The sequence below is a fragment of the Sphaeramia orbicularis genome, chromosome 16, assembly GCF_902148855.1.
Source record: "Sphaeramia orbicularis chromosome 16, fSphaOr1.1, whole genome shotgun sequence".
Taxonomy (NCBI): Eukaryota; Metazoa; Chordata; class Actinopteri; order Kurtiformes; family Apogonidae; genus Sphaeramia; species Sphaeramia orbicularis.
The window spans coordinates 44,594,440-44,622,218 of NC_043972.1; the positions used below are offsets into that span (position 1 = coordinate 44,594,440).

Here is a 27,779-nt window from a genome sequence, read left to right on the forward strand (position 1 = left end):
AGCTGGAGAATCGCTCTGATACACACACACACCATCCGAATACATATTTTAGACAGAAATTATCCTTTAGCGCACAGGTGTCAAACATACAGCTTATGGACCAAAACTGGCCCCACCAAAGGGTCCAATCCGGCTCATGAGATTGATTTATGACATGCAAAAATTACACTGAAGATATTAACAATCAGGGGTGGTAAAATGATTTTAGTTCATATTCCACATCTACACTTGCGGACAAAATTATTAGACCATCAAAAGTCATCAAAAATAATGGTTATGAAATAACTCCTGTGTGTATCATGTGACTAAAACAGACAGTAAAGAAAACATGGAATGCTTAAAAAAACACTCTTTTTAACAATACAGTGCCATAGCTATTAATGTAAGAACTTAAGTGATTTTGGTTATTATCAAGAAAAAAATGGAAAATGGCAAGATATCAGCTCTTAAATTAAACTCTTATGAGCTATTTTTGTTGTTGTCATTATATTTGTTCAAACAAATGTACCTTTAGTTGTACCAGGCATTAAAATGAACAAAAACTGAAGAAAACAAGGGTGGTCTAATAACTTTTTCCGTGACTGTAGACCAATATGATCTTCAGTGGATCCCACCTTTGCCTTTCGGGGAACTCACAGCAGGCTGTCAAGTGCCTTTAAGAATGGAACTGCTTCCATTTGTCTACTGTACCATAAAGCCTTGGGTCACTATGGTTTTGTACAAATTAAGAAAGTACTTCAAAACCTGTTTTCACTTTGTCATTGTGAAGTGCTGTAGACGTGCTTAGAAAGAAGTTGGAAGCAAAACCTGAAAGGGTCTAAACTGGGGTTGTCAAACATATGGCCAGCGGGCCAAAACCGGCCCACCAAAGGGTCCAGTCCAGTCTGTGGGATGAATTTGAGAAATGCAAAAATTACACTGAAGCTATTAACAATCAGGGATGTTAAAATCTTTAGTTCATATTCCTCATACAGACCAATATGATCTAAAGTGGATCAGACCAGTAAAATACTATCATAATGACACTATAAATAATGACAACTGTAACATTTTCTCTTCATTTTAGTGTAAAAAGTAACATTCCATAAAAATGTGAACATGTGCAACCTATCCTTTCACAACAAATATGAAGAGCCTGAAAGGTCTTAAGAGAAGTAAGTGTAGTTTTAACAATATTCTGCCTGTTACTAAATGTTTTGTGTATTTGTAGATCCACTGTGATCTGTAAGTTGTAATGCACATGTGTAAATGATAAACTGAGGCATAACATTGTTAAAATTACTCTTATTTTTCGTAAGAAATTTCAGGTTGTTCATGTTATTCACATTTTTAAGGAAACTTTGTACATGTAAACACTTTCATAATGTCATTTTACTGTTTTCACTCCTAATATTTTACTGGTCCGACCCAACTCAGATCATACTGGGCTGAATGTGACCCCTGAACTAAAATGAGTTTCACACCCTTGCTTTAGCGTATTTATAATCAAACCTAGGGTGAGAAAATCCCTGTGCTTCTAAAACGGTACATCCATTATAGTAATAATTTAAACCTTTACCCGCCATTTATTTCAGGCAGAAATCTGTATGTTAATGTAGGCCTGCTACATTTTGACAGCAAAGTGCATGTAACCTTTTTCGTGAAATACCCTTGTTGTTGGGTTTGCCATCAACACAGCTGCTCATCTTGATATTTTAAAGGTCGTTTTGTAATTCTCTCCCCGTCTTGTTTCATATGGTTAACAGAGGTATGCCTGTATGCTTCTCCCATCGCATTTGGCAATTACAAGGCAGGGCTACTTAGGGTCAACAAAATGCCAGAGTTGTAATGGTTTGATGCGTATGAGGCTGCAGCAGCGTCCTGTTTGTGCAGAGACTGACACACGGTACATCGCCTCCAGCCATTATCAGATTTAGCAGTACCGTACCTGTTCCATATTAGCACAGTCCCCGTCTCTTTCTCTCAGGAGCAAAATGACTGGATTTCATACAGGAAATCACTGTAGACGGTGCTTTACCATTGGACTGTCGCTTCACAATAATGTGGGTGGATGAGCAAGAGTTGAGAGATGAAAATGACAAAGCAAAAGCAGCCAGACTGTTTGTCAGGTCTCCGTCATAAACACCATTTCAAATGTGGAAACCTTACCAGCCATGCAGATAGTGATCCATTAATTACTAATGGGCATTGGCCACTCGTATAATAGTTAGTTTTAGGTTTAGGGTTACTTTCGAGCTTATGTGATTTACGCTTCAGCCATGTGCTAAATTCACAAAATCATAACACACACCTTCAAATGATGTCTAATACATACGATTTGGCCTTCTACATTTTTATATATGAGCCTAACCTTAATGGAGTGATATTTTAGTTTTTTAAATGGAATTATGCATTTTAAAACATTTCCCTGTGGTCTGCATAAACTGTAAATGCTCTGTCTGGGTCTGAATACTTATTAATTAAACTCCACAGGTTCATCTTTAACCTTATTTTTGAGTAATGACACCAGAAAGGTGGTTTTGAGCACTGGCCCTTTAAATGCAAATGACCCTACCCCCTCCAGGTTGACTGTCCCGTTCAGCCACTTGTGTTCGCTAATAAAACCAACAACTGAACATTTTAGGTAATCGGCTCGAAGTTTGGACATATTTTCAGTATGGATTACAACCGCTGCTGCTGATAAACAATCATGGCGTACTTGAAGAAATGTTCATCTGAAGTCTTGACCTTATATGTGCAAATGTTGTGATGTAACTAGTTATAAAATGTAACAAATTAAGCAGGAATTAAAATAGGTTGCAGAAATCCACTTGATTTTTGCCAGAATGAATATAAAGATAGCTTGGCAGCACCTGGAGTGTTCAAATTCAAACTTTTTGAACTATTAGGGTCCAAATACACAAATAATTGTACCAAGCTTCTGTTTATTTTAATAGATTAGATTGTTGTAACATCCAGAATTTTGTGACCTTTTTGTCACTAATTTCCCCTCTATTTTCCTATGCACCAATATCCTATAATCGTCATCTTAATAAATAATAAGTAAAACTACAACTAATACCCATTCTGTGACAGTGTAATTGTGGTTAATAAGAATTAACACTAAAATGAGAAGTTTTAGTGTTGGTCTTATTCTCTGCTTGATGTCAGTGAATCCAAAATCTCAACAGATAATACTTGACCTTTTTAAAATGCAACCTTTTCCCAATTATATCATTGTATAGACTAGCTTTGGGTTTGTGCTTGCAATTTCAATGCATCTCGAACTGAAATAAGTATAAACACCATTTTTCAAAAACATGAAAATTAAATCACACCTGCAACAAAGTATTGAACACAAAATAAAATTGAACAGAACTGTAGGTCAGATCTGATTTGTTTTAATTTTGTAGTGTTAATGGTACAAAAATAAATGCTTTCCATCATATTAAGACCAATTGAAATGATAAACAGTCATGAACTATTCACTTAAAATAAACTGAAATCAAAACTAAACAGACGAAATGGAAATAAAAAGTAATGGAATAACACACAATGTCAGTGTGTTATCTCTTATCTGTTACCTTTTACCTTATCTTATCTTGTTGTATTTTATTCTTTGTCATTGTTTTTTATTGCTAGCATGTTTCTTTTAACTATTTATGAGTCTTGTGTGATACAGGTTAGTGCAATATGTGTGGGTTATGTGATTGCATCTTTGTCCTAGTCTAATCCTTCTGTGTTATTTATTGGCAGCTCTTGGAGTCCAAGGCAAATTTCCCTAAGGGGACAATAAAGTATATCGTATCGTACTGCACTAGTAGGTGCAGTAGTACCACATTAGTCATTATGGTACAGATTATATTGGTGTTGAGATGACATTATGAATGTAATTTCTGCAGAACCATCACTAAACATCCACAACCAGTTAGAGTAAGTTGGCAAAGTCAAGTTTATTTATGTAGCACATTCAAAACAACACAAAGTGCTGTACAAAGTTGTAGATAAAAATATAAGATATGCTGAAAGTAGTCAAAATAAGAATAACACATAAGATGTACTAAAACTGATCAAAACAGATACACAATAATAGGATCAATAGCATCTAAAAGACAACCAGAAGATAAAACGAATACAACTCACACGCTTGTATCAAATGGAATATCACCTTTCTGTGACACTGCGCCCATTTTGCTCTTCTCCCGTTCTGCAGGTGCGCAGTGCCAACTATGAGGCCGACCCTTTTGTGCAGGAATTCCAGTTCAAGGTGCGCGACGAGATGGCCCACGTGACGGGGCGAGTGCTACCCGCCCCAATGCTGCAATACGGCGGCAGGGTGAGCACAGAGCACTTTATGGTACCTTCCTTTAAATCACGCCCATTCTCTCTGTTTGTCTGCCACGCTGACCCCCTTTTTCCTCAACCTTCAGTCTGGTGTCTGGAAGGGGAACTAACTCTGGCTTCTGTTTGTTCTTCATGGTGTCTGTGTTTTTGGCCAGTTTTCTTGTGGTTCAGCCTCAATCGCCTTGAATTTCTGCATTATATAAAAAAAGTGCATAATTTGTGAATAAACTATTCAAGCCGGGATAAGTTATCCTTCAAAGTGTTTGATTGTGTAGTTCATCATTGTACCAATGTGCAATATATAATTAATAGTTACAGAAAAAGAATCATTTATTGAGATTGAACCACAATAGTGATTAACATGTTCTGTGTTTTAGATCGTAAGCAGACACATTTTCATTACTCTACATTACAGTGTGTGTTTGACTTAAAAAAAAAAAAAAAAGACATGAAAAGAGGTGATGACACGCACATCCAGTTGTTAAAAGGTGTGCAGGATCCCAAAAAAACAGCAGATGAAAAGATTACTCCACTCCGGTGTATGTGGTGTACATAATTTTTCTCCATCACTGTAGTTTTGGTGTCTATTTGGATGTACTTCAACACTGCTTCAGACATATATTTTGTACATATGTAAATATTGCACTAATGCTGTGGTTCTGTCACCACATTCAGATGGACAGAAAAATACACACACAGAACACTGCTTTTTTATTGTCCCATGACAGTCTTATATGTATGAATTTAAAGAAACTAGTTTTTTTAATTTATATGGATTTAAAGAAACTTGATCATTGTAGTTACATGAACTTGTCGGAATTTAAAGAAATTTGCTTATTGTATTAGTATGAATTTGTTTGAATTTAAAGTAACTTGATCACTTTATTTGTATGAACTTGCATGAATTCAAAGTAACATGATCATTGTATTTATATTAATTTAAAGAAACTTGATCATTGTAGTTACATGAAATTGTAGGATTTTAAAGAAACCTGCTTATTGTATTAGTATGAATTTGTTTGAATTTAAAGTAACTTGATCATTGTATTTATATTCATTTAAAGAAACTTGATTATTGTACTTACATGAATTATTATGAATTTAAAGACACTTACATCTATTTAAATGATACTGTTAACAAGAGATAATTTACATTACCTGTCACGTGATATCGTAATTAGTGTCCTATATAAACAGCTGTGAGTCATGACCTGTCCCATGTCTGATGAAGGGCCGATGCCCAAAACGTCACTACTGTGGTGAATAAATATCTTCTTGGAAGCTCACAGGTTGTTCGTGACTGAAAAAGACACCATTATTCACTATTATTTGTGTGTTTTTAATGTAAAAAAAAAAAAAAACAGAAGAAAAATAGTGAAGCATATTAAGAGTCTGGTTTACGCCAATTCTAGATGTAAAGTGTCTTGAGATAACTTTTGTTATGACTTGACGCTATAAAAATAAAATTTGATTGGTTGATTAAATCGCACATAACATAGGCTGCATCACATTAGCTTTGCAATAAAATAGGAATGTGAAATGAAATGTTAAATAAATGTTTCTTTGGTGAGATGGTTAGCACACACCTTTGTTTGGAGTGATTTTCCTTTTTTTTGTATTGTGTAAATATATGTATAGACATTTGTATTAATTGTGTTTTTTTTTTCTTGTATAATGTTGGTAATGAGTGGTTGATGTGTGTGAGCAAGGGCATGTGTTTTTTGTATGAATGGTATGAATGTGAGTGTCTGTCCACTTAATCCCGCGTACATGCTGTGAGACTGTGATGTTGTTACAGAACCGCACCGTAGCCACGCCCAGCCACGGGGTGTGGGACATGAGGGGGAAGCAGTTCCACACAGGAGTGGAGATTAAAATGTGGGCCATCGCCTGCTTCGCCACACAGAGGCAGTGTCGGGAAGAAATCCTCAAGTGAGTCATTGCTGAGGTTTACTTTTAAGGAACTTCTTTTAACCCTTTAGCCCCTGACATGTCTGTGATGAGCGTTCTGAATGCATGATTTGTTTTAAATATTCACAAAAATTCAACCTTTTGCTCAAAAGGAAAAATTGCAAACCGCGCTGATAGAATAGACCTTGTGCTTTCCATAGACATCTGAGCATGCTCAGTGTGCTCCCCGTTGCCTCTAATTGGGGGCAAAACACAGAGCAGTGAGTGAGACCGACTCGCTATAAAAATAGATGATTTTTTTTTTTTTTTTTTTCTTTTACACCATTTTCCTTGTCTTTTTTTTTTTTTTTTTTTGACTATTTCCAGTGTCGTCATGATTTTCCTTCCTTCTTGTTCCTTTCATGTAACTGCTTTTTGGAGTTCAACCAGGTGCCAAAGAGCAGCTTGACCGATGAAGAAAAAAAGAGCCCCAAAACAAAAACTACTGGGCCAAAATTCAAATATTTGTTGTTGTTCAGTGTGTTCCAGTCCACTGTTGATGTTCAACATCCTAAATCTCTTATTGATGTCTGAGTGCCTTATTTAGTAAAAACCTGTCAAACTTCAATTCCTCCATTTTCTTTTTCTGTTATTCCACCCTGTTTTGACCCTAAAACACGCAGTAAATCAAAACCACTGAAGAAAAGGAACGCAAGCACTGAACACTGAAACAGATACAAATTTACAGCACATTTGCCTGGAATAATGTCTCAGGGTTAAAGTAATACAGGGTTGTCATCACTCTTGCTGTAGAGATTGCGCTTAATGAGTGCTTTATGAAAAAACATGTCCCAGCAGATACTAGGACCTATTCGAATCCTATATCTATTTGGTCTCTCCAGTTAATTTGACATGATGTTACTGGTATGTTACTGACATGAAACCTAGCAATTTTTTTTAATACATAGTATTTTTAATTAATATCTGCGATATCAATGTAAAGTCCAATTCCATAAATCTTCTTGTAAAAATGCAGAGCAAAAAGTCAGAATGAGTGAACAGTACATGCATGGTCTTAGATTGTGAGTTTATTCAGTGTAACTTAGTTTGTGAGTGGAACTAAGTTGCATCTGAATCCGAATCTTGAAATATCCCAAAACAAATGTGAGCCAAGCTTTTGGGATCCTTCTCAAAAAGACCCGTGAAATATATCAAATGAAATTTTAGATTAATTTTAAAACCGAATGAAATTAAAATTGGAACTTCCACTTTCTTCCTTGCTCAAAAATAAATATTCTGAATATGTTAGTCCAGTCATTGCTTAAAAGTGCTGCTTTATTTTACTATTTTTTAAATTCATTTATTTTTTGAGTAAGCTGTAGTGATAGAGCAATATAATGACAGTTTGGGGCAGAAAAAAATTTGATGGCAATAATGAGTTATTAGCCAATATCAACCCATGAAAATAAAACTTACATCACTGAAAATCACCAGTGTCTAACTTTATTAGGAACTGGAGTACAGTTGAAATAAGTATCTGAATCATTGCAAACTAAAAAATAATTTAATGTCAACTCAAGCTGGAACTGAATATCTGAACTACAGTAAAAGTCTGAGAAATCATAGTGCAATGTTGGATCTCTTATTTTTTCCGTCAAAATCAGTCATTCTTGTTGAGATGCCGGATAGTATATCAGTTATCAGCCAGTATCAACCCATGAAAAGAAGACTTATCAGTGTAACTTTGTGAGTGTTCACCCTTCGCTCCATTCTGTGTCTCTTTGTTTTTAGGGGTTTCACGGACCAGCTGCGTAAGATCTCTAAGGATGCTGGGATGCCCATCCAAGGCCAGCCATGTTTCTGTAAATACGCCCAGGGAGCTGACAGCGTGGAACCCATGTTCAGACACCTGAAGAACACGTATGCTGGACTGCAACTCATCATTGTCATCCTGCCAGGAAAAACCCCTGTCTATGGTACAATCTGAATTTTGTGCTTGGTGCTGTTTTCCCTACAGAGACACTCATTAGGGATTCTATTCTAAGACTGTGCTGGTGAAAGGTTCTTTCTGTATTGATTCAGATGTACCGCTCATTGTATTAAGACAATCTTACTCTTGTCCCTTGAGTAATTTGTCGTGTAGCATTTATGTATTGGTTTCCATGTTTAAATGTGTTCTACCCTCCATATTGTGGACTGAAATCAAGTATTTATTTAAATGGTACCTGTAGTGAATTTTCATTACCAGCTATTTCAAAAGATCACCTATAATACTAGTGGTTCCATCAGGCAACTTGCGTCATAGCCCGTTATCTAGTACACATGAATACTAAGTCACTGCTCCGTCAGTTAGTCATGGTCAGACACATGTTGCCTCCTTCAAGGGCTGTTCCAGCACTGGTAGTGACTGGCCAGTGACCCTGTGCAGCAGACACCAGTCTAATACCCCTTTTTGCGAATGGAGCGAAGGGTGAACACTCATAAAGTTACACGGATCAGTCTTCTTCGACTCAACTTGACATGGTTTTAGCGCTTTTCCACTGGGGGTTGTACCTGGTAACCGTACTTCTTTTCGTACTACCACTGGTGAGGTTCCATCCAGGCTGAGTCGGCACTGAAATTTCACTGCCGGCCACTGATTGGTCAGAGGGAGTGTCGTCACACGTGCACTAGGCATGAGCATCTAAATGCACCATACACTCACAAGAGTGATAGCAGAGAAGATCTTCAGATAGCCTCAATCATTTTACTGGTGTCTCGATCCGCATAGACCGCACCGTTCAGTGCGACGTCTTTTGTATATAAGGCATTAGTGTACCATCAGATGTCGTCTCTTGGCAGCTCTTATCCACAGGTCTTCAGCGTCATACTTCCATGTGGCTTTGATAACTCTCCCTTACTTTTCAAGAATGTTTCGTCTCGCCACTTGTATCCATTTCTGGCTCTTTCGTTTCACCTTTTCTGTGACAAAAAGCCACAGATCGAGCCACAAGTACAGCATCACCTCGATGTCACCCATTGTCGTTACTGTTTACCATACTACAAGGACGTCTTGACACTTTTGACTCCGCTGACCATGCCCATCTCATTCACACTGAGGTGATACCAGTTGCAGTGGAAAAGTGACAATGCTGTACCAAACCGTGTAGAGTCGAGTTGAGCTGAGCTGGAACCATGCAGTGGAAAAGGGGCACAAGATAACACATTATTGGCCAGTGCTGGGTCGCGTCTCTAGGACAATGGTAGAATGCAAAGCTTACGGCTACACAAACAACAAACGCTAACACATGCTTTCCACTTAGTCTTGTTCACCTGGAATCAATGAGGGTACATCACTTCTGGCCGTCAGTGCTGCACCCCATGGGTTCTGCTCGCATCCATAATTCACGTAATAAGATGGGCCAGTGTGGTGCATTTATGGTGATTTTTTTTTTCTGAATTTGTGCCTCTCTTGCTTATAAATAATACACACACAAAGCACAATTAAGGTCGCAAGAATGACCAGTACAGGTACATTTTAAGACAATCTTGTGCATTTATTTTTTCAAGTAAGGTGTCTTGTAGCAGTTACATATTAGTTTCCAATGTTAGACTTTGTTCAGTCCTCCATATTGTGGACTGAACAATCTCTATAAATATGTTTTTCTGTTTTAATCCCTCATAGCGGAGGTGAAGCGAGTGGGAGACACCCTCCTCGGCATGGCCACACAGTGTGTTCAGGTGAAGAATGTGGTGAAGACGTCGCCTCAGACCCTCTCTAACCTCTGCCTCAAGATCAATGTCAAGCTAGGAGGCATCAACAACATCCTGGTGCCTCATCAACGGTCAGTCAGACACTCACATTTTTTTTGTTAATCAAAGTGTATTCAGAACCACAACAAAAAAATAAAATGGTTGCATACCAAGGAGGAAACTGTGTGATATGTTTTGATGTCATTGATTTGGTACAGCCCATCAGTGTTTCAGCAGCCAGTTATCTTCTTGGGAGCAGATGTTACGCATCCGCCTGCCGGAGATGGAAAGAAGCCTTCAATAGCAGCAGTAAGGGTCTTCATTGTTTTTCACGTCATCTATTAGTTGAATATACAGGGCATGTATATATGAGCACCATTACTTACATGAAGCACATCCAGACGGTACTGGATTTGTTTCCATGTTATCTCTATCATAGACTCATCAGTGGTGTCAATGACATCGGTGATCTTTGACTTCAGATCATGTCCCATATCTTTGTTCGATACACAATATCTTTAACATAACCCCATAGATAGAAATCCAGTGCAGTGATATCTGGTGTACGAGGTGTCCAGGGAATTGGACCATCCCTTCCAATCCGCCGGTCTGGAAATGTTAGATTTAGGAACCCACCAACATACAATCTCCAATGTGGTGGTGCACCATCTACCTGGAAAATGATGGTTGGTTGAATGTCATCCAGTTGTCGTGACACATATTCAGTCAAAAGGTCAAAGGTCAACATTTGCAGTAACTGATCTCTTGTTGAAGAAAAATGGACCAATGATTCAGTTACACATGATCCACAATGTGACTAAAAACTTTGATAACCACTGAGTACATAGAACAAATCTGATGCACATATCTCATCTTGTAATACATTTTTTTTAATTGTAAAGGGGTTTTATGGGCACCCTGAATGATATTTGGATGTTCAATGTCTAAGGGCCTTTTTACACCTAAAAGTCCCAACTAAGATTTGTGTGGGTTTTTTTTTTTTATGTTTTGTACATTTGAGCTCATTGGTTTTGGGTTCACTTCAGAGTTTTGCATACACAAAACAACTTTGCATGGCATACCTATGACCTGTACAGATCAGCTGTGGGCTGCATCTCACTCTACTGGGTGTGGATTGGTTCAATAAGTATGTTGTCAGTTCAGCCAGTGGCTTTTTGTATCTGAAAGAAGAAAAATTTAAAAATAGATTTTTTTTTTTTTTTTTTAATACTTCATCAGGCAGTATTTCTGTGATATTATTTGCTCTTTTCCTCTTATCTTGATTCATTATTTCAGCTCAAAACAAACAAAATTAAAATGTTTAAGTCTGAAACCTCCTTTCATCAGACAAATGTTTGGATGCTTGTTCCCATTTGGGGGGAGGTAACATTTGCTCTGATTGAAAAGCCTGACAGTCTGGACCAAGACAGTTAGTTGTGAAACCCACCAGTTTGTCATCTCTCTCTCTCTCCTTTCTCCACTTTCTTTCTCCTTCTGTGTTCTAGGTGGTCGGAAGTATGGATGCCCACCCCAGCAGGTACTGCGCCACTGTGCGGGTACAGAGGCCACGGCAAGAGGTTATTCAGGACCTGGCCTCCATGGTGCGGGAACTGCTCATCCAGTTCTACAAGTCGACCCGCTACAAGCCCACCAGAATCATCTTCTACAGGGATGGTGTTTCAGAAGGCCAGTTCAGACAGGTCAGATTCATGTCCCCCTTTATTTTCCATGAACAACAGGATCATGTCCCCCCTGATAATTAAATGGAGGCCACATGAAAACTCAAATGATCAACAGCTTACGATGCATATGGAAAGTTTAGACCATGGGTGTCAAAGTCATGTAGTTCAAGGGCCACATACAGTCCAATTTGATCTCAAATGGGCTGGAAAAACACTCCAATTATGCAATGAAAATGTTTGCATCCATAAACTGTCTTTTAAAAAAAAGTGTGAATAACAGGAACAACCTGAAATTTCAACAATATTCTGCCTCAGTTTATCATTTACACATGTGCATTACAACATACAGATCACAGTGGATCTACAAATACACAAAACATTTAATAACAGGCAGAATATTGTTAAAACTGCATTTATTTCTCTCAAGAAATGCCAGGTTGTTCGTATTTGTTCAGGTTATTCACTTTTTTTGTGGAAATATAGTTTGTAAAGGTAAACATTTTCATATAATTTTACTTTTTACCCTTGGCCCTCACTGCAGGGTATTATCATCAGTTCATTGTCCGTCCATCCATATGTTCAAAAACTTTAAGCTCACTTTCTCACAGCTTTATCGACACGTCCTCCACATACAGGTCCATTGCATTACTTGTAGAATTATGTATTGAGATCCGGATTCCCTCCCACCCACCCGTCGCAAATTTGTTTTCAGGGGCAGCAGGTACTCAATGATAGAGAGCTATATAACCCACCACATCCTCTACATACAGGTGTGTCACCTTCCTTGTAGAAGGACACTAAAATACAGATAAGGGAGTTGAACTTGTCATTATTTATAGGTTATTATGTTATTATTTTACTGGTCTGACCCACTTCAGTTCATATTGGTCTGTATTTGGAACCTGTACTAAAATTAGTTTGACAACACTGATTGCTAATATCTTCAGTGTAATTTTTGCATTTCACATATTATCCTATGGGCTGGATTGGAGCCTTTGGGTGGACTGTCATATATTTGAGACCCTTTCAGGTTTTGCTTCCAACTTTTTTCTAATCACATCAGCAGCACTTGTGAAAACAAGTTTTAAAGTATTTTCATAATTTGTACAAAACCAAAGACTCTTTCATAGTCACCCAAGGCTTTATAGTACAGTAGACAAACGGAAGCAGCTCCTTTCCTAAAGGCACTTGGCAGTCTGCTGTGAGTTTGCCCAAAGGCCCCTGAACAACTCGACATGAGAAGAAATATCCTCTGGTCTGATGAAACAGAGGCTGAGCCATGTAGCTACAGTTCGTAACCGTGTGTGAAGGAAACAAAGCATTCAGCATCAACTCATTAATACCATCCCTCCAGTCAAACACAGTGGTGTGGGGGGTGGTGATTCTGTAACTGAGACCAGAATGTTGGTCCCAATTTATACAGAAGATGGATTCCTGAAGACGTACATCTATCCCAAGTAAAAACCACACAGTGAAGGTGTACATGACAACAGAAACATTACCTGACACTTCAAGAAAATGAATGAATGGCTTCAGGAGAACTCTGTCCACACCTGAACCCAACAGAGAAGCTCTGGAGAGATCTGAAAATGGCTTTGTACAGATGCTCCTGTAGTTCAGCTTGAAATATCACAAAACAAATGTGAGCCAAGCTTTTGTTTGGGATCCTTCCCAAAAAGACCCGAGGCTGACAAAACACTCCAAAAACCTGTTTCTGCTTTGTTATTGTGGAGTTTGTGTGTAGATCCAGACTCAGAAGAATACATTAAATCCATCAAACTGAATCTATTTTAAGGCTGGTTTAACCCATAAAGACCCAAACATCCACCGGCGTCCAAAGTCTTCTACTGATCTAAACTGTTTAATACTGTTGATCCACTAATTCCATCAATACATGTAAAATACCGTTTGTCATCTTTTCATGGTCATCAGATATAACCCATGTAGACATTCAGAAGCTCCTTAGTTACTGTGGAAACGCTGTCATCTTCTACAACATTGATTCACCAGTAAAACCCATGGAGTTGGATCAGTGACAGTGGATGGAGATACTTGTTTTCTGTTCAGTTAATAATAGATTTTATTGAAAAAAATCACTTTTTTCTTAAGTTCCTTCTGTTTCTGATAACCCTCAACTTCAATCTTAACTTTTATGAACATCTACATGATCAGTGAATTAGATATAGGAAAACACCTGATTTTCACAGAAACAATACAAAACACAGAGGATATTATAATATTACAATAAATGGTGGTGCGCCACTTCAGAAGGGGTCAGTTTAGAGGAAAAAAATCATATGGGAACAGCCACAAAAGTAGCACTGGGTCTTTATGGGTTAACACAGGGCTGAGAAATATATTAAATTAAATTTTAGATTAATCTTAAAACTAAATAAAACTGAGATTAAAACCTCCACTTGGTTCCTTCCTCAAAAATGGTAATTCTAAATATATTAGTCCAGTCATTGCTTAAAAGTTGTGATTTATGTATTTATTTATTCTTTCATTCAGTCATTTATTTGGGCTTTCAAATACAGGGTGGGGAAGCAAAATTTACAATGAACATTTAGTTGTTTTTTCTCAGCAGGCACTACGTCAATTGTTTTGAAACCAAACATATATTGATGTCATAATCATACCTAACACTATTATCCATACCTTTTCAGAAACTTTTGCCCATATGAGTAATCGGGAAAGCAAACGTCAAAGAGTGTGTGATTTGCTGAATGCACTCGTCACACCAAAGGAGATTTCAAAAATAGTTGGAGTGTCCATAAAGACTGTTTATAATGTAAAGAAGAGAATGACTATGAGCAAAACTATTACGAGAAAGTCTGGAAGATACTATTAAAGAAGAATGGGAGAAGTTGTCACCCGAATATTTGAGGAACACTTGCGCAAGTTTCAGGAAGCATGTGAAGGCAGTTATTGAGAAAGAAGGAGGACACACAGAATAAAAACATTTTCTATTATGTCAATTTTCTTGTGGCAAATAAATTCTCATGACTTTCAATAAACTAATTGGTCATACACTGTCTTTCAATCCCTGCCTCAAAATATTGTAAATTTTGCTTCCCCACCCTGTAAAGGTTTAAATGAGCTAAAGATGTTTGTAGATATTTCATCAGGCCCATATAATGGAAGTTTGGAGCAAAAAAAATCTGATGGCAGTAATGAGTTATCAGCCAATATCAAGCCATGAAAATAAACCTCACATCACTGAAAATCACCAGTATCTGACTTGATTAGGACCTGGAGTACTGTTGAAACAAGTGTCTAAGTCATAGTAATACATATTTAAATAAGCAAATTAAAAAATCATTTAATGTCAACTCAAGTTGGAACTGAATATCTGAACTACAATAAAAATCTGGGAGATTATAATATAACGTTTGATCTTTTCTTTTTCCCTCAAAATCAGTCTTTCTTGTTAAGAAGCCTGATAGTACTGGTCAGCATGACCGTAATAGCCAGGTTCTGCCAAAACCAATCGTTGGTAACATGTCATACCAGTGCAGATTAATTGGCCAAACCAATCATGTAACCATCTCACCACTTGACCTGACCCTTTACTTACAATGGTCCATATATTGATGGTTTATAACATGGAAATAGCTACAGATAGCAATATAGTTACTACTGAGCTCTAATAGGAAGTCATACATGGACTTTGATTTAATTAGTTGAGTTCCCCTCCAGTGAAAGTACCACCCACTTCTATTGGTAGACTGAGCCCCTGCATCCAGACCACAGGACTGTAACATAGCAGCAGAACCGACAACCTCACAAATTCAACTTGTTGATTCTTGATAGAACATGCCGGTGAGATACAGGGACAAAGTCCTATTTTTGGAGAAAGGATAGTTTGTAAATGTAAAAATTTTCATGTAATTTTAATTTTTTACACTAAAACAAAGAGAACATTTTGCGGTTGTAAATATTTATTGATTATGTTATTATTTTACTGGTCTGACCCACTTTAGATCATATTAGTCTGTATGTGGAACCTGAACTAAAATTATTTTGACATCCATAATTGTTAATATCTTCAGTGTCATTTTTGCATTTCACAAATTCATCCCTCAGTGTAAATATCCTTCTCTTGTTCTTTAGGTGCTGTATTATGAGCTGCTGGCTATCCGTGAGGCCTGTATCAGCCTGGAGAAGGAGTACCAACCAGGCATCACTTACATTGTTGTGCAAAAACGCCACCATACACGCCTCTTCTGTGCCGACCGCAACGAGAGAGTGAGTTCCCCTCAGCTGCACAGCACAGTGATGTTCCCCATTAAAGTCAGGACAGTGTGTTATGTGTTAGTCCATATTCTTTTTATGCTCTCTGCAAGTGCATTAAGTACTCAAAATGGGACTCCTTAATTACCTTTTGTTGTCGATTGGACTGTTCACCCTCCTAACCCCTGTAATTACATTCGATTCAAGCATTAGGGCCCGCTGCATACCAAGAGCTCTGGAGTGGCACTTAAGGCCCCCAGAGTAAGACTACGCTGGTAACAACCTTGTTTTCAGTGTAGATATTGTCATCCAGAGGGGAGAGGGGCTCTCTGGAGCATTAGGATTTTAATTGGTTGATTGGGAAGCTCTTGGTAAACCATATTTAAAAACCTGCCTAAGGTAAATGCATTAAAAGCATTTGTTTTCCACTACTTTGGACCTGCTTTTTCCATTTTCTGATTCCAGTTATTATTGTGGTAATGGGACAAAATGGAAATAAGAGGTCCAAAGGGCATTAGCGGAGGACTAAGTAGTCTTTTTTTTATCAGGTTGGACGTAGTGGAAACATTCCTGCTGGTACTACTGTGGACACGGACATCACGCATCCTTATGAGTTTGACTTTTACCTCTGCAGTCACGCTGGAATACAGGTGAGAACGGCCTGTGGTTCTTCTACTAAAATCTGAATATTTTCAGGCCTTTTGCTTTGCTGAGCGCTTCATTATTATAAAATAGTTTTCACCACTTGTGCCCAGAGGAGAAAATATGACCTTTTTTCTCTTTTTTTTTTTTTACCTTTTTTTTTTCTTTTTATTGTCTGAAGTATGAACCTCTGAAACCAGAGACCTGCCTTTGGCCACTATGGTCTGTAGCCTGCACTAATGGAATCATTTCCTGAAAATCTAATGTAATCAGCAATCAACTTGATTGAAAATGTAATAAAACCCAATAATATAATACCTTGACCAATAATGTAATAAAATATCCTGAATTGTATCATAATAACATTTTTACTGATTTCATTTCCCACTAATCTTTACCTGACAAACCACTTACAGTTTGTTGTCAAATTCAGTATTGACACTGTTGAATTTTAGCGTTTTCAGTAGAATAAGGCCATGTAAGCAATTTTATACTCTGTGCACTGGAACACTTGATATTTGTGAGGGGAAAAAACGGTATTACATCAGTTTTGAAAAGAAATAACTGACCTGAAGGTATAACATTATTGTTAGAATGTTATTACATTGTTAATTTTCTTGCATTATGACTCAAGTTATTGCATTATTTAGTTACTTTCTCTGGAATATATGTTAAATTATTGGGTGTAAAATGGAAATGTTTTACCTCATGTACAGTTTTAGCTGTCTTAATAACACATGAGAAAATCAAGTAATATTCAGCTGTTTCCATACAGAAGGGTATTATTCACAAATGTGATACCGGGGAACACATCCTAACTCCTGTGTAACTGGTGTGGTGGACCAGCACTTAACACAGAGGTGAAAACAGCATCAACAAGTGGTGCCAGGCACAACAAACCCCGCCCCTCGCACATATTGTAGCTTTATTTTGGCATTGATCCAGCTGATGTCATGTCTATCCATGTGCTGATGTCAGCATATCAATTGCCTCTATATATGTGCCAAGTCTGAAGTAAATTGAAACAAATTTGATGTTTTTATAGACATTTGACATTTCATCCATTATAAGTAAATGGGAGAGAAAAAAAAATATTTTAAAAATTCATAAAAAATTGGAACTTTGACCTACTTTTCCCAAAATGTAATCACATGTACATGTATTCTGGGTCACTGGCAATCTATAAACTCAATTTGTTATGAATTCAACCAATAGTTTTGCTGCTACAGACATTTGACATTTTGCTCATTATAAGTAAATGGGGGAAAAAAGATTTTAAAAATTCATCAAAAATTTGAACTTTGACCTACTTTTCCTAAAAGTAATCGGATCTATTCTCAGTCACTGGCAATTTATAGACCCAATTTAATATGAATTCAATCAATAGTTTTGCTGCTAGAGTGTTAAAGAAACAAACCAAACCAAAAACAATACCCCTTGCCCCCCCTTCAGGGGGCGGGGTAAATATCTGACTTAAATATATTTGATGGGCTAAATCATCTTTCACAGTATATGTAAGTTAATACCACAGCATAGTCATTTAAAATGTAATTATAAACTGCCATGGCTGTTCCTTACATTTGATTTTCCTTTCTTTTTTTTTTTTTTTTTTTTTACTTCTTCTATACAAACCAAAACAGGACAATACAGTTACAAACAAAAGATTCAGTAGTCTGACCTTTTTCATAATATAAGCTTTACTGGTTGTTTTGAACTGTAGCAGGTTGGTGTACAGGTGCAATCATGGGCCAAATGAGAACATTGGACACAGTCTTTCTGCTTAAATCATATTACCTTAGAAGGCTGTTGGATTTACAAGATGATTCCACATCTAATCTGCTACATAACTGCTATCCACCCCCAGGCTAATGGACAGTGAAATATTCACCCTGCCTCAGTGCAGTAATCACACCAATACACCTTGTTTTTTAAATTTTACCTTGTACATATCCTATACTACCTGTATATATCCTCATATGTTGTATATCGTCGCTGTTGGGTGGAACCCTCATAAGTCCATTTTTGGTCTTTGTTTTTTTTTGGCCAGTCTTCACATTGGCCGGATGGTTTTAGAAATATTTAACCCATAAAAAATGTTGAACGTGGCTTGTGACTACATCTCTTAAATCTATTCATTTACTTAGAATATACATTATTTTTCCAAGTTCCTGAAAAATAACTGTTTTGGACATAAGAGATTTCCACCTGACAAGAAAGATATATTTCTTTTATCTGAATCTTTTCTTGTAGCTTTATATAAAAAATATTGCCAGTATGTATCATTATATTGTGTAATATTTTTATACAGTCTTTTTCGCACTTTTAAGTGTTTGCTGCTAAATGGATTTTCATTGTTCCTGTAACAGTAACAATAAAGATCTATTCTATTCTATTCTATTCTATTCTATTCCTCAGTGAAATCTCTACTGATGCACACATCTCTTTCCCTGTGCTGTGATATCATATTGCCTGCTTTGAACCTTTTTTTTTTTTTTTTTTTTTTTTTAGAGAACAGGGGGTTTCTTTCATCACCAAACTATGATGTATACTAAGGAGGATACTTGTTTTATTCCCCCTCTACTCTCTTTTATGTTTTTACCACCTGTAACTTTCTGTAATTATATAATGTCCTGAGGATTGGCTGATCAGTGCAAATGTGAATTACGCTAAAATGAGTCTAATTAAGACGCGATTGTTCTCTCTTTCCCCTCGTTCCCCCAGGGCACCAGTCGGCCCTCCCACTACCATGTTCTGTGGGACGATAATTGTTTTACCGCTGACGAGTTCCAGCTGCTAACCTACCAGTTGTGCCACACCTACGTGCGCTGTACCCGCTCCGTGTCCATCCCTGCGCCAGCCTACTATGCCCACCTCGTGGCCTTCCGTGCCCGCTACCACCTGGTGGACAAAGAACATGACAGGTGAGGAAGGAGCAGCCCAGGTTCTTTGAAAGACCTAAGTTTCGATACACTATGTGGACAAAAGTATTGAGACATGTTGAATTCAGGTGTTTTTTTTCTAATATAATACTTTTCTACCACAACTACCCATCTACTTTTTTTATATCTCACTTAGGAAGAAAAATCTAACATTTTACTTTAAGGAAATATTGATGTTTATAAACTATATGGACAAAATTATTATGACACATCATGTCAAGAAAAATCTTATTTACAGTCAGAGCACGAAAAATATTTTGGAAATTTAGAGGTAGAACATTTAAAATCACAGTCATGGATAAAAAAAAAAAAAAATCAATGTTGAGGGAGTTTAAGTAAAAACCATCTCTGAGGCATTTTGGAAGCAATTTAAACCAAACTAACCAATGTAATAATATTCATCTCTATGTAAAACTATATTATGGCCTTTGTCATTATTGTTTTGTATCCCAGACCCCCTGTTAGAGAAGAAACACCTGAATCCAATGTGTCCCAATACTTTTGTCCATATAATGTGTGTCAAAGTGAGAGCAGATGGACATCACACACAACCAAACTACATTTTTCATCTATTTCCCGACCACTTATCCAGTATGAGGGGAAAGCAGCACTGATTTTCTCAAACTGTAAGATGCTGAAAACCACAGAAGTGTGTGTGTAAGCCTTCCTGTGGGATTTCAGTGTTGATGCAGTTTTTAGCAGCAGGTTCAGTCACAGCTCTACTATAACGTCATGTAACAGGAGTGACATTGATTTAGTTTTGTTTTTTATCCATGACTATGATTTTAAGTGTTCTACCTCTATATTTCTAAAATATTAATAATTTTCAACTACAATTAACCATGTACTTTGTTCACATCTCATTTCGGAAGAAAAATCTCACATTAACCTTAAAGGAAATATTGGAAATATATTATAAACTATATGGACAAAAATATTGGGACACATGACTACAGCTGTAAGATGTCCTGTTCATGTTGATTTGACATATAGTAAGTAAGTAAAGTTTATTTATAAAGCGCTTCCCACAGGTACAAATCACAAAGTGCTGTACATAAAATGGGTGCAATAAAACAACATAAGAATAATTTCATAAAATAAATAAAAAGGATAAATCTATCAACCAAAAGCTTTCCTAAATAAAAACGTCTTGAGTTGCTTTTTAAAAGAGCCCACATTTCAACATCAATATTTCCTTAAAGTTTACTACTGTTTTCTATATAGTGTATGTATGTTTTCGGTACACATTAACATGTCCATTCCTGTTCTCTCCTGCAGCGCTGAGGGCAGCCATGTGTCCGGTCAGAGCAACGGCCGGGACCCCCAGGCGCTGGCCAAAGCCGTTCAGATCCACCACGACACCCTGAGGACCATGTACTTCGCCTGAGCTACACCAACCTTACCCCCCTAAAACATTGCCACCCATGAATTGAAACACACTCACACACACACATACATACAAAGACACACAACCATGCACGCCTGGCTCGCCAGTGAAGGAGTTCTCATAGGTGCAAGTCCCACCCCCCCACACCTAGTCAATCCGGACCTGACACTGTGCAGAGGAAAGCAGGGAGGAGGGAGGGGAGGAGGCACCCCGACACTGGACTGAGGATGCAAACGCTGCTTTAAACAAAAACAAGAGAGAAACTCAGCACTATTATGCAATATTAAACCAGCCAACTAGTTTGTTTTGACCCTTATCAGGCCCCCTCTTTAGTGCCCCTCCTATCTGTTTTCCTGTCTGTTTGTGGCCTAGTGGCATTTGTTTTGTTTTTTTGTTGTTTTTTTTTGTTACTTTTTCCTTCATATTGCCTATACTGCAGTTTGGCACAGTCTTTGTTTTTAGTCTAATCTGCTCCATTGCCATCTACAGTACCTCAAGTCAGTTTGAGCAGCCGCACTTTTACTTCCTGTCAGTTGTACATAAGTTATTTGTCGTCCCTCCCCCCCTCAAAGACGGAGCAGAGAAGGAAGCGTCCGAATCTGTTTAGTGGTGTTTTATTTCACTCTATATTACTCCTTTAGCTGCCACTTTATTTCACCCCTAGTTTTTATTTCCCCCTCCTTTGCCTCTCTTTTCTTCTCTAATGCTGTCTTTTTTTTTTTCAGTAGTGTTTATTGTCGTTGCCAGATACTTGTATGAGTTTAGTTCTTTTGAGCACACCGCCACCTATCGGCGACGAGGTATATCGCCCCCCCAAACGTCTCAACAAGCACTTGTAGTCTTGTAAGGTTTCAGATCAGTTTGAGTTTTAACAGGAAAAACATTTTTAAACAGGGGGCACAGTTTTTCTATCGGCTGATATATCAGTTGCAGCCTTTTTGGCTATTATTTAAAGTATAACACTGTTGATTCTGGTTGTTTGTTTTATTCTGGTTATTATATTTCCTTTTACATTATGTGAAACATTTTATGATTCTAACTTTTTTTTTTTTTAAACCATTTACTCTTTTAAGCTTAGATTTTTAATCTTAGTAACTGTCATGGCTTCGTTTCCTTCAGTGCTTTAACTCACATTACCCTCTCTTGAGAATGAGACGGTGCGTGAATAGTCGGTGGGTTTTCCTTTAGTGCAATAATCACCTGAATGAAGGGACAAGGATTTTAGGGGACTTAAAAGAACGGTTAAACATTTCATTTCAGTGTCCTCAAAAGGTTAAAAAAAAAAGTCTGCCACTTGCGAGACATTTTTCTGTATTTCTCCTTTGTGAGACAATTGATCAGCATGTTTTATAAGTTTGCCTTTGCTTTTGGGCAAAAATGGCGCAAGTTCATTTTGGTGATTTATCGTTATCATTTTTTTTTTTTTTTTTTTTTTACTTGAATTGAAAGATTTGTTGCGCCTCTGTGGTTTGAGAATACTTCATGAACAGGCATTAAAGAGAGAAATCTTTGGTTTGCTTACGAGGCAGATTTTTGGAGAACAAATCTCTTTGACTGAACCGATGGAAGTGTAGTGGAGTGTAAAGGCCATACGGAGGAGTTATTTAAGTGCCTGGTGGAAGTTATGCATGTAATGGATAAGATTGGAAAAAAACCCTGAAATGAATAGGCAGCATAGAGTTCGAAGCAGATTTCACCTGATGCCTCGTCTTGTTCTCAAGAACCGCCTTCTGACTTTTCTATACATCTCAGTCAGATAAAGTCCAGATGGATATATTTATCACCTGTGCAGCCAGTGTTAGCTGTCGGCTTTACTGAGGAACAGCATTCAAATCAAGCACGCCAAGTTGTCTTTAGCTTAATCTTCAGACATGAATCCAGCTGCTACAGTGTGTGTCAGCCTCATCATAAACCTGTTTTTTTTTTTAATGATATTGAACTGATATCCTTAGTCCAGGACTGGGTTTATCCCCTTGTCCATATCACCAACCCAAAGTAACGGTTGAGTCTAACTTCAGAACAAAGCTGAGGAGTCGTGTCTGACTAACTAGCGTCCGCAGCAGCTGCTTCTCGTAGTACGTTAAAACCTCGGCGCCGCTGATGACCCGAAGCTCATCTTGCGGAGGCCGATTATAAAATGTTATCTGCACTAAAATGAGAAAAAAAATAAGCATGTGTTTCACGACTGAACACAGGCGTGGTGCTACTTTTGTCTGAATCTGAACCTCTGTGAGACTCTGAGCAGGCGATTAGGAGAGAAGACGAACAGGAAACCTCACTCGCTAAGCATCATGGGAGGAGCAGAGCGGAGAGAGAAAGAAAGAGGCTCTGGATGTAGGATTCCAGTCCGGGTGGTTTCGATCCTGTATACGGTACAGAGACCGTCGGGTGTGACGCCAGGTCCTGTCTCCGCTGTGGAGTTCGACTACCTTTCAGTGGGTTTGAGCCTTCATGATTTCACTAGTGTCTGAAAAAGCCTTTTTAAAAGTCAGATTGAAAGTATATTTGTACATTTTAAATTATGTGATGCACACCACTTATTTTTGCTAACAGAAAAAAACGTAGTCTAATAATTATTATTATTATTATTATTATTATTATTATTAATCTTAGAACTAAATGTATCCTGAAAAGTAATAGTAAAAAAAAAAAAAAAAAAAAGATGATTACAAAGTTTTATTACTGCAATAGACTGTTGCTGTGTTCCTGTGTCACTGTAGAACATACGGTATCTGTGTGAACAGTGGTGGGGTTGTGGAAACTAGTGACGTGTGTTTGGACTGTCAGACTGTTTACTGACAGGGATGTGGACTTATTTGCCTCTTGCTTTCATATATTTGGAGATGCCGAACACTTGTTGCTCTCATTGTTGTCTCTGTATTTCGTTATAAAGCGGAATGCGTCCTACAGATGGAATATGGAAGTCCGTTTGAGCCAGTGATTTAACAAAAAAAAAAAAAAAAATCTTTAAGTCAAATTAATGACTTAGTATCTGAAAATAATGAAATATATAACGACTTAAATACTGAGTTAATATCTCAAAAATTAGATGCTGAAGTAAAATATTTTCTTAGTATCTCAGAATATTTAGTCTGTATCACAGAATAATACTTTCTCAAAATATTTACTTTGTATTTCAAGATAATTGTACATTCTTAAAATATTTACTTCGTATTTCTTATCTCAAAATAATGTGTTAGTATCTTGAAAATATAATATTTTGTGAAAATGCTTCGTGACTTGGCATCTTAAAATATTGAGATAAGTTCTCAAAAATAAGTCATTACGTTAAAATGTGGATAAGTGTTCGTTTTGTACTCATTTTTGGTCGCGTTTAATCAGTATTGAGTCATCATTATGAAACTCTAGCTCATTATTTTGACTTAAAGGACCTTCATTTCTTCATTACTGTGGCAGAATTGGACCTCTGTATAACAGAGAACACTTCAAGGCTTTGTGTTGTGATATTACATCCCTACTGTGATGACAGATGAGTGTGTAGAAGTCACTGAGCAGCTCTTTTTGGTATTGAATGTCCTCTGGTTTTCATAAAATGGTGCTGATGCTTTGCTCCCTATCAGGATGGAGAGTGAGAGGGATGGGGCGAGTGGTTCTGAGAGTCTGTTTGAAGGACACGTGTGATCAGAGGTGTTTTATGGAGGGGCAACGGGGGTCCATTCCTTTGTGTTAAAGCTTAAAGCGGGGGTGTCAAACTCATTTTTGCTCAGGGGCCACAGTCAGTCCAATGTGATCTCAAGTGGGCTGGATCAGCAAAATAAAATGGAATAAAAAATTGAAAAAAAAACTGATAAATAATGCCAACTCCTACCATTTCTGTGTTTTAGGGTGAAAGAAGTTAAATTATATCATGACAATGTTTGCATCTAAAAACTAGCCTTTAAAAAACATGAATAACATGAACAACCTGAAATTTCTTAAGAAAAATAAGTAAAATTTTATTATGCCTCAGTTTCTCATGTGCATTACAACTTAAAGATCAGAGTGGATCTACAAATACACCAAATATTTAGTAATTTTGAGAAATGAGACAATTAACAGAAGAAAAATAACCAAAAAAGCAACAAATATGAACAATATGAAGAATAGCAAGAACAAAACATGTACAAAAATGAACAGAAACTTGAGAAACATTAACAAAATGATGTTAAAATGGCACTTTCTTCTCTTAAGACATTTCAAATAGTTCATATTTTTATTTCACAAATTCATCCCATGGGCCAGATTTCACCCTTTAACAGGACAGCTTTGGCCCACGGGCCGTATCTTTGACACTCCATCCCTAAAGCAGGGGTGTCAAACTCATTTTAGTTCAGCCCACATTCAATCCAATGGGATCTCAAGTGGATCAGACCAGTAAAATAATAACATAATAACCTATAAATAATAATCTGATTTTCTCCGTTTTAGTCTGAAAAAAGTAAAATTATGAAAATGTGAACAACCATGTACAACCTGAAATTTATTAAGAAAAATAAGTGCAGTGTCAACAATATTATGTGTAATGATTAACACAACTTTACAAAACATTTAGTAACAGGGAGAATATTGTTAAAATTTCACATTTTATTGTGAAGGAATCATTTCTAAATGTAGTATGTTCATAATTTAATTAAAATTTGGTCACATTACACGAAGGACAAAATTTTGGAGTTGCCATTATTTATAGGTTATTATGTTAGTATTACCTCACCCCCTAAAGGGGAGGCAAGGGGTATTGTTTTTGGTTTGGTTTGTTTCTTCATTTAATGCTCTAGCAGCAAAACTATTGGTTGAATTCATACCAAATTGGGTTTATAGATTTCCAGCGACCCAAAATAGATGTCATTACATTTTGGGAAAAGTAGGTCAAAATTAAATTTTTTTATGAATTTTTTAAATCTTTTTTTTCTCCCATTTACTTGCAATGGGCGAAATTTCAAATGTCTATAAAAACATCAAATTTGTTTCAATATACTTCAAACTTGGCACATATGTAGAGGCAATTGATATGCTGACATCAGCACATGCATAGACATGATGACATCAGCTGGATCCATGCCAAAATAAGCTACAGTATGTGCGAGGGGCGGGGTTTGTTGTGCCTGGCACCACTTATGTTATTATTTTACTTGAGATCACATTGGTCTGTATGTGGAAAATGAACGAAAAGGAGTTTGACACCCTTGACTGTTAATATCCTCAGTCTAATTTTTTTGCACTGAAGGGCCAGATTGGACCACGTGGCGGGCCCGTGGGCCGTATGTTTGACACCCCTGGCCTAAAGGATTTAAGCTGGATTGCGGCCTGTGTTACTTTTCCACTCCTCTCCTTTACTTAACTCAAGCCGCTTCATGTGCTCACGAATACAAAGAGTCGCCTCCTGGTAAAGCTGGTGGCGTGACAAAGCCTGTAAATCTTATTGTTGCTCTCTTTCCCCTTCGCTCCCCTCAGAATTTTGAAGGGGACTACATTCCATGGCCGCTGAATCCCATCCCGCCCCCCCACCCCCCGGAGAGGGGTATGACAGGTTAGAGCCGGAGGACAGTGATGAGGTCCAGTCAGTAAGAGATGGTAGATGATGTGATTTTGTCGGAGTCGGTGCTGATGAAGCCGATCTGTGACTTTACAGGTTGTGTTGCACGTCGATAAAAGTCTGGCCGAGCGCCTGCGAAAGTCGAGGGTCTGTTTTGCGCTCTCTCTGCTGTGCCTAATGGACGTTAAGTTTGCGTGTAGACTTCAATGGAGGGCAGAGGAACACATGTTTACAGAGCAGATGTGTTCGCCTGGTTTGAGAACTAGAAACACGAGGCCTGTGGAAGGATACGAGGACGTTCTTCAGTTTACCACTTTTCTCTTTTTGACAGACATCTGTGTTTGTTTTCTTTTCCAGTTTGACATATTAGACGTGATTAAAATGAAAGGGTACATTCACCGTTAGCAGTGGCCTTTGGCACTCAATTATGTTTGCTAACAATGCAGACGAGGATTTTTTTTGTCTTCTATTTTGCAAGCTGAGCTGAAAAGAACAAACACTTTGTTGTCAAGAAAACCCAATCTAGACAAAAAAAAAAAAAATGGAAATAAAGGTGTGTTCCATTTCAAGTAAACGATAATTATTTTGCTCTCTATCTGCAGTGGAAGGTAGCAAACAGAGCGAGAAAAATGAAGTCCACAGAAAGTGCCTTTCCTCATGATGGTGCTGTAAATTGAAAGATTTAAACAAAAAAAAGTTCAAATCAAAGAAACAGAATCTCCTTTTCAAGAACACCTTGCAGTGCAGGAGGGGCTGCATTTTACACATTCACTGTACAATTTTTTGTTTTTATATTTGAAGAGATGGCAATGCAAACTGGTGTTTCATGTAGAAATAGAAAAAAGATAATATTGATAAAATGCCAAGTACATGGTTTGTGGTTGAGCTTTTTGCTTCTTAGTGCTTTTAGTGACTTGGACCAATGGTGTCGTTGGTACAGTGGAATGTTTGTTGAGGTTGGTGGGTGGGGTTTTTTGTGTTAGGGGTCGGGATTTGGGCGGGGTGGGGTGGGGGGTTGTTGGGGACGTAGTTGACACTAGTGTGGTTTGACACAGCCCAGCCCACGAATGACAAACTTAGCACAGCACTTTAGAGACTGCCACTCTCACTCAGACACATATAGCCAAGAGGTTTCAATCTCTGTCCCTCCAGTCCCCCCCCTGCCCCCCCCCCCTCCTGTACGGGGAGGTAGGGGTGAATCCAAACCTCAAGAAAAACCCAGTCCCACGTCGAAGGGGATGTGTGTTGTGTATGTGTTACCAAAACGAAACAGTCGGTGGTTAAAAGTGTGCCTCACGCTCTTGTGACTTTGTTAGCTCGGTTGAGTCAGCCCCACTCTTGGGTGGTTGGTTGTTTTTTTGTTTGTTTTTGTTCCCCCCCTCTGAAAACCACAACTCGACACTTTGTTAGAGCTAGGG

The 27,779-nt window shown here is 37.7% G+C and overlaps 1 protein-coding gene and 1 long non-coding RNA gene across 3 annotated transcripts in view; one reads left to right on the forward strand and one right to left on the reverse strand.

Moving 5' to 3' along the window:
* The window catches only part of ago3a (argonaute RISC catalytic component 3a), a 62,660-nt gene extending 38,868 nt beyond the window's left edge, over positions 1 to 23,792 (forward strand). The window contains exons 10-19 of one of the 2 annotated variants that reach the window (XM_030157197.1): positions 4,193 to 4,336; positions 6,122 to 6,255; positions 8,005 to 8,189; positions 9,878 to 10,037; positions 10,164 to 10,254; positions 11,451 to 11,645; positions 15,741 to 15,875; positions 16,409 to 16,510; positions 19,224 to 19,423; positions 20,720 to 23,792. In XM_030157197.1, coding sequence (XP_030013057.1) covers positions 4,193 to 4,336; positions 6,122 to 6,255; positions 8,005 to 8,189; positions 9,878 to 10,037; positions 10,164 to 10,254; positions 11,451 to 11,645; positions 15,741 to 15,875; positions 16,409 to 16,510; positions 19,224 to 19,423; positions 20,720 to 20,828 — 1,455 coding nt within the window. In that variant the 3' untranslated portion in view covers positions 20,829 to 23,792. The remainder of the gene's footprint in view (positions 1 to 4,192; positions 4,337 to 6,121; positions 6,256 to 8,004; positions 8,190 to 9,877; positions 10,038 to 10,163; positions 10,255 to 11,450; positions 11,646 to 15,740; positions 15,876 to 16,408; positions 16,511 to 19,223; positions 19,424 to 20,719) is intronic. The other variant, XM_030157198.1, reaches the window with a different exon arrangement.
* Positions 102 to 1,006, reverse strand: LOC115435025 (uncharacterized). The gene is made up of 3 exons (XR_003937630.1): positions 973 to 1,006; positions 287 to 288; positions 102 to 222 (listed from the first exon to the last, which is right to left on the reverse strand). It is a non-coding gene; the product is annotated as an uncharacterized LOC115435025 (long non-coding RNA).
* Positions 23,793 to 27,779: the final 3,987 nt, after the last annotated feature.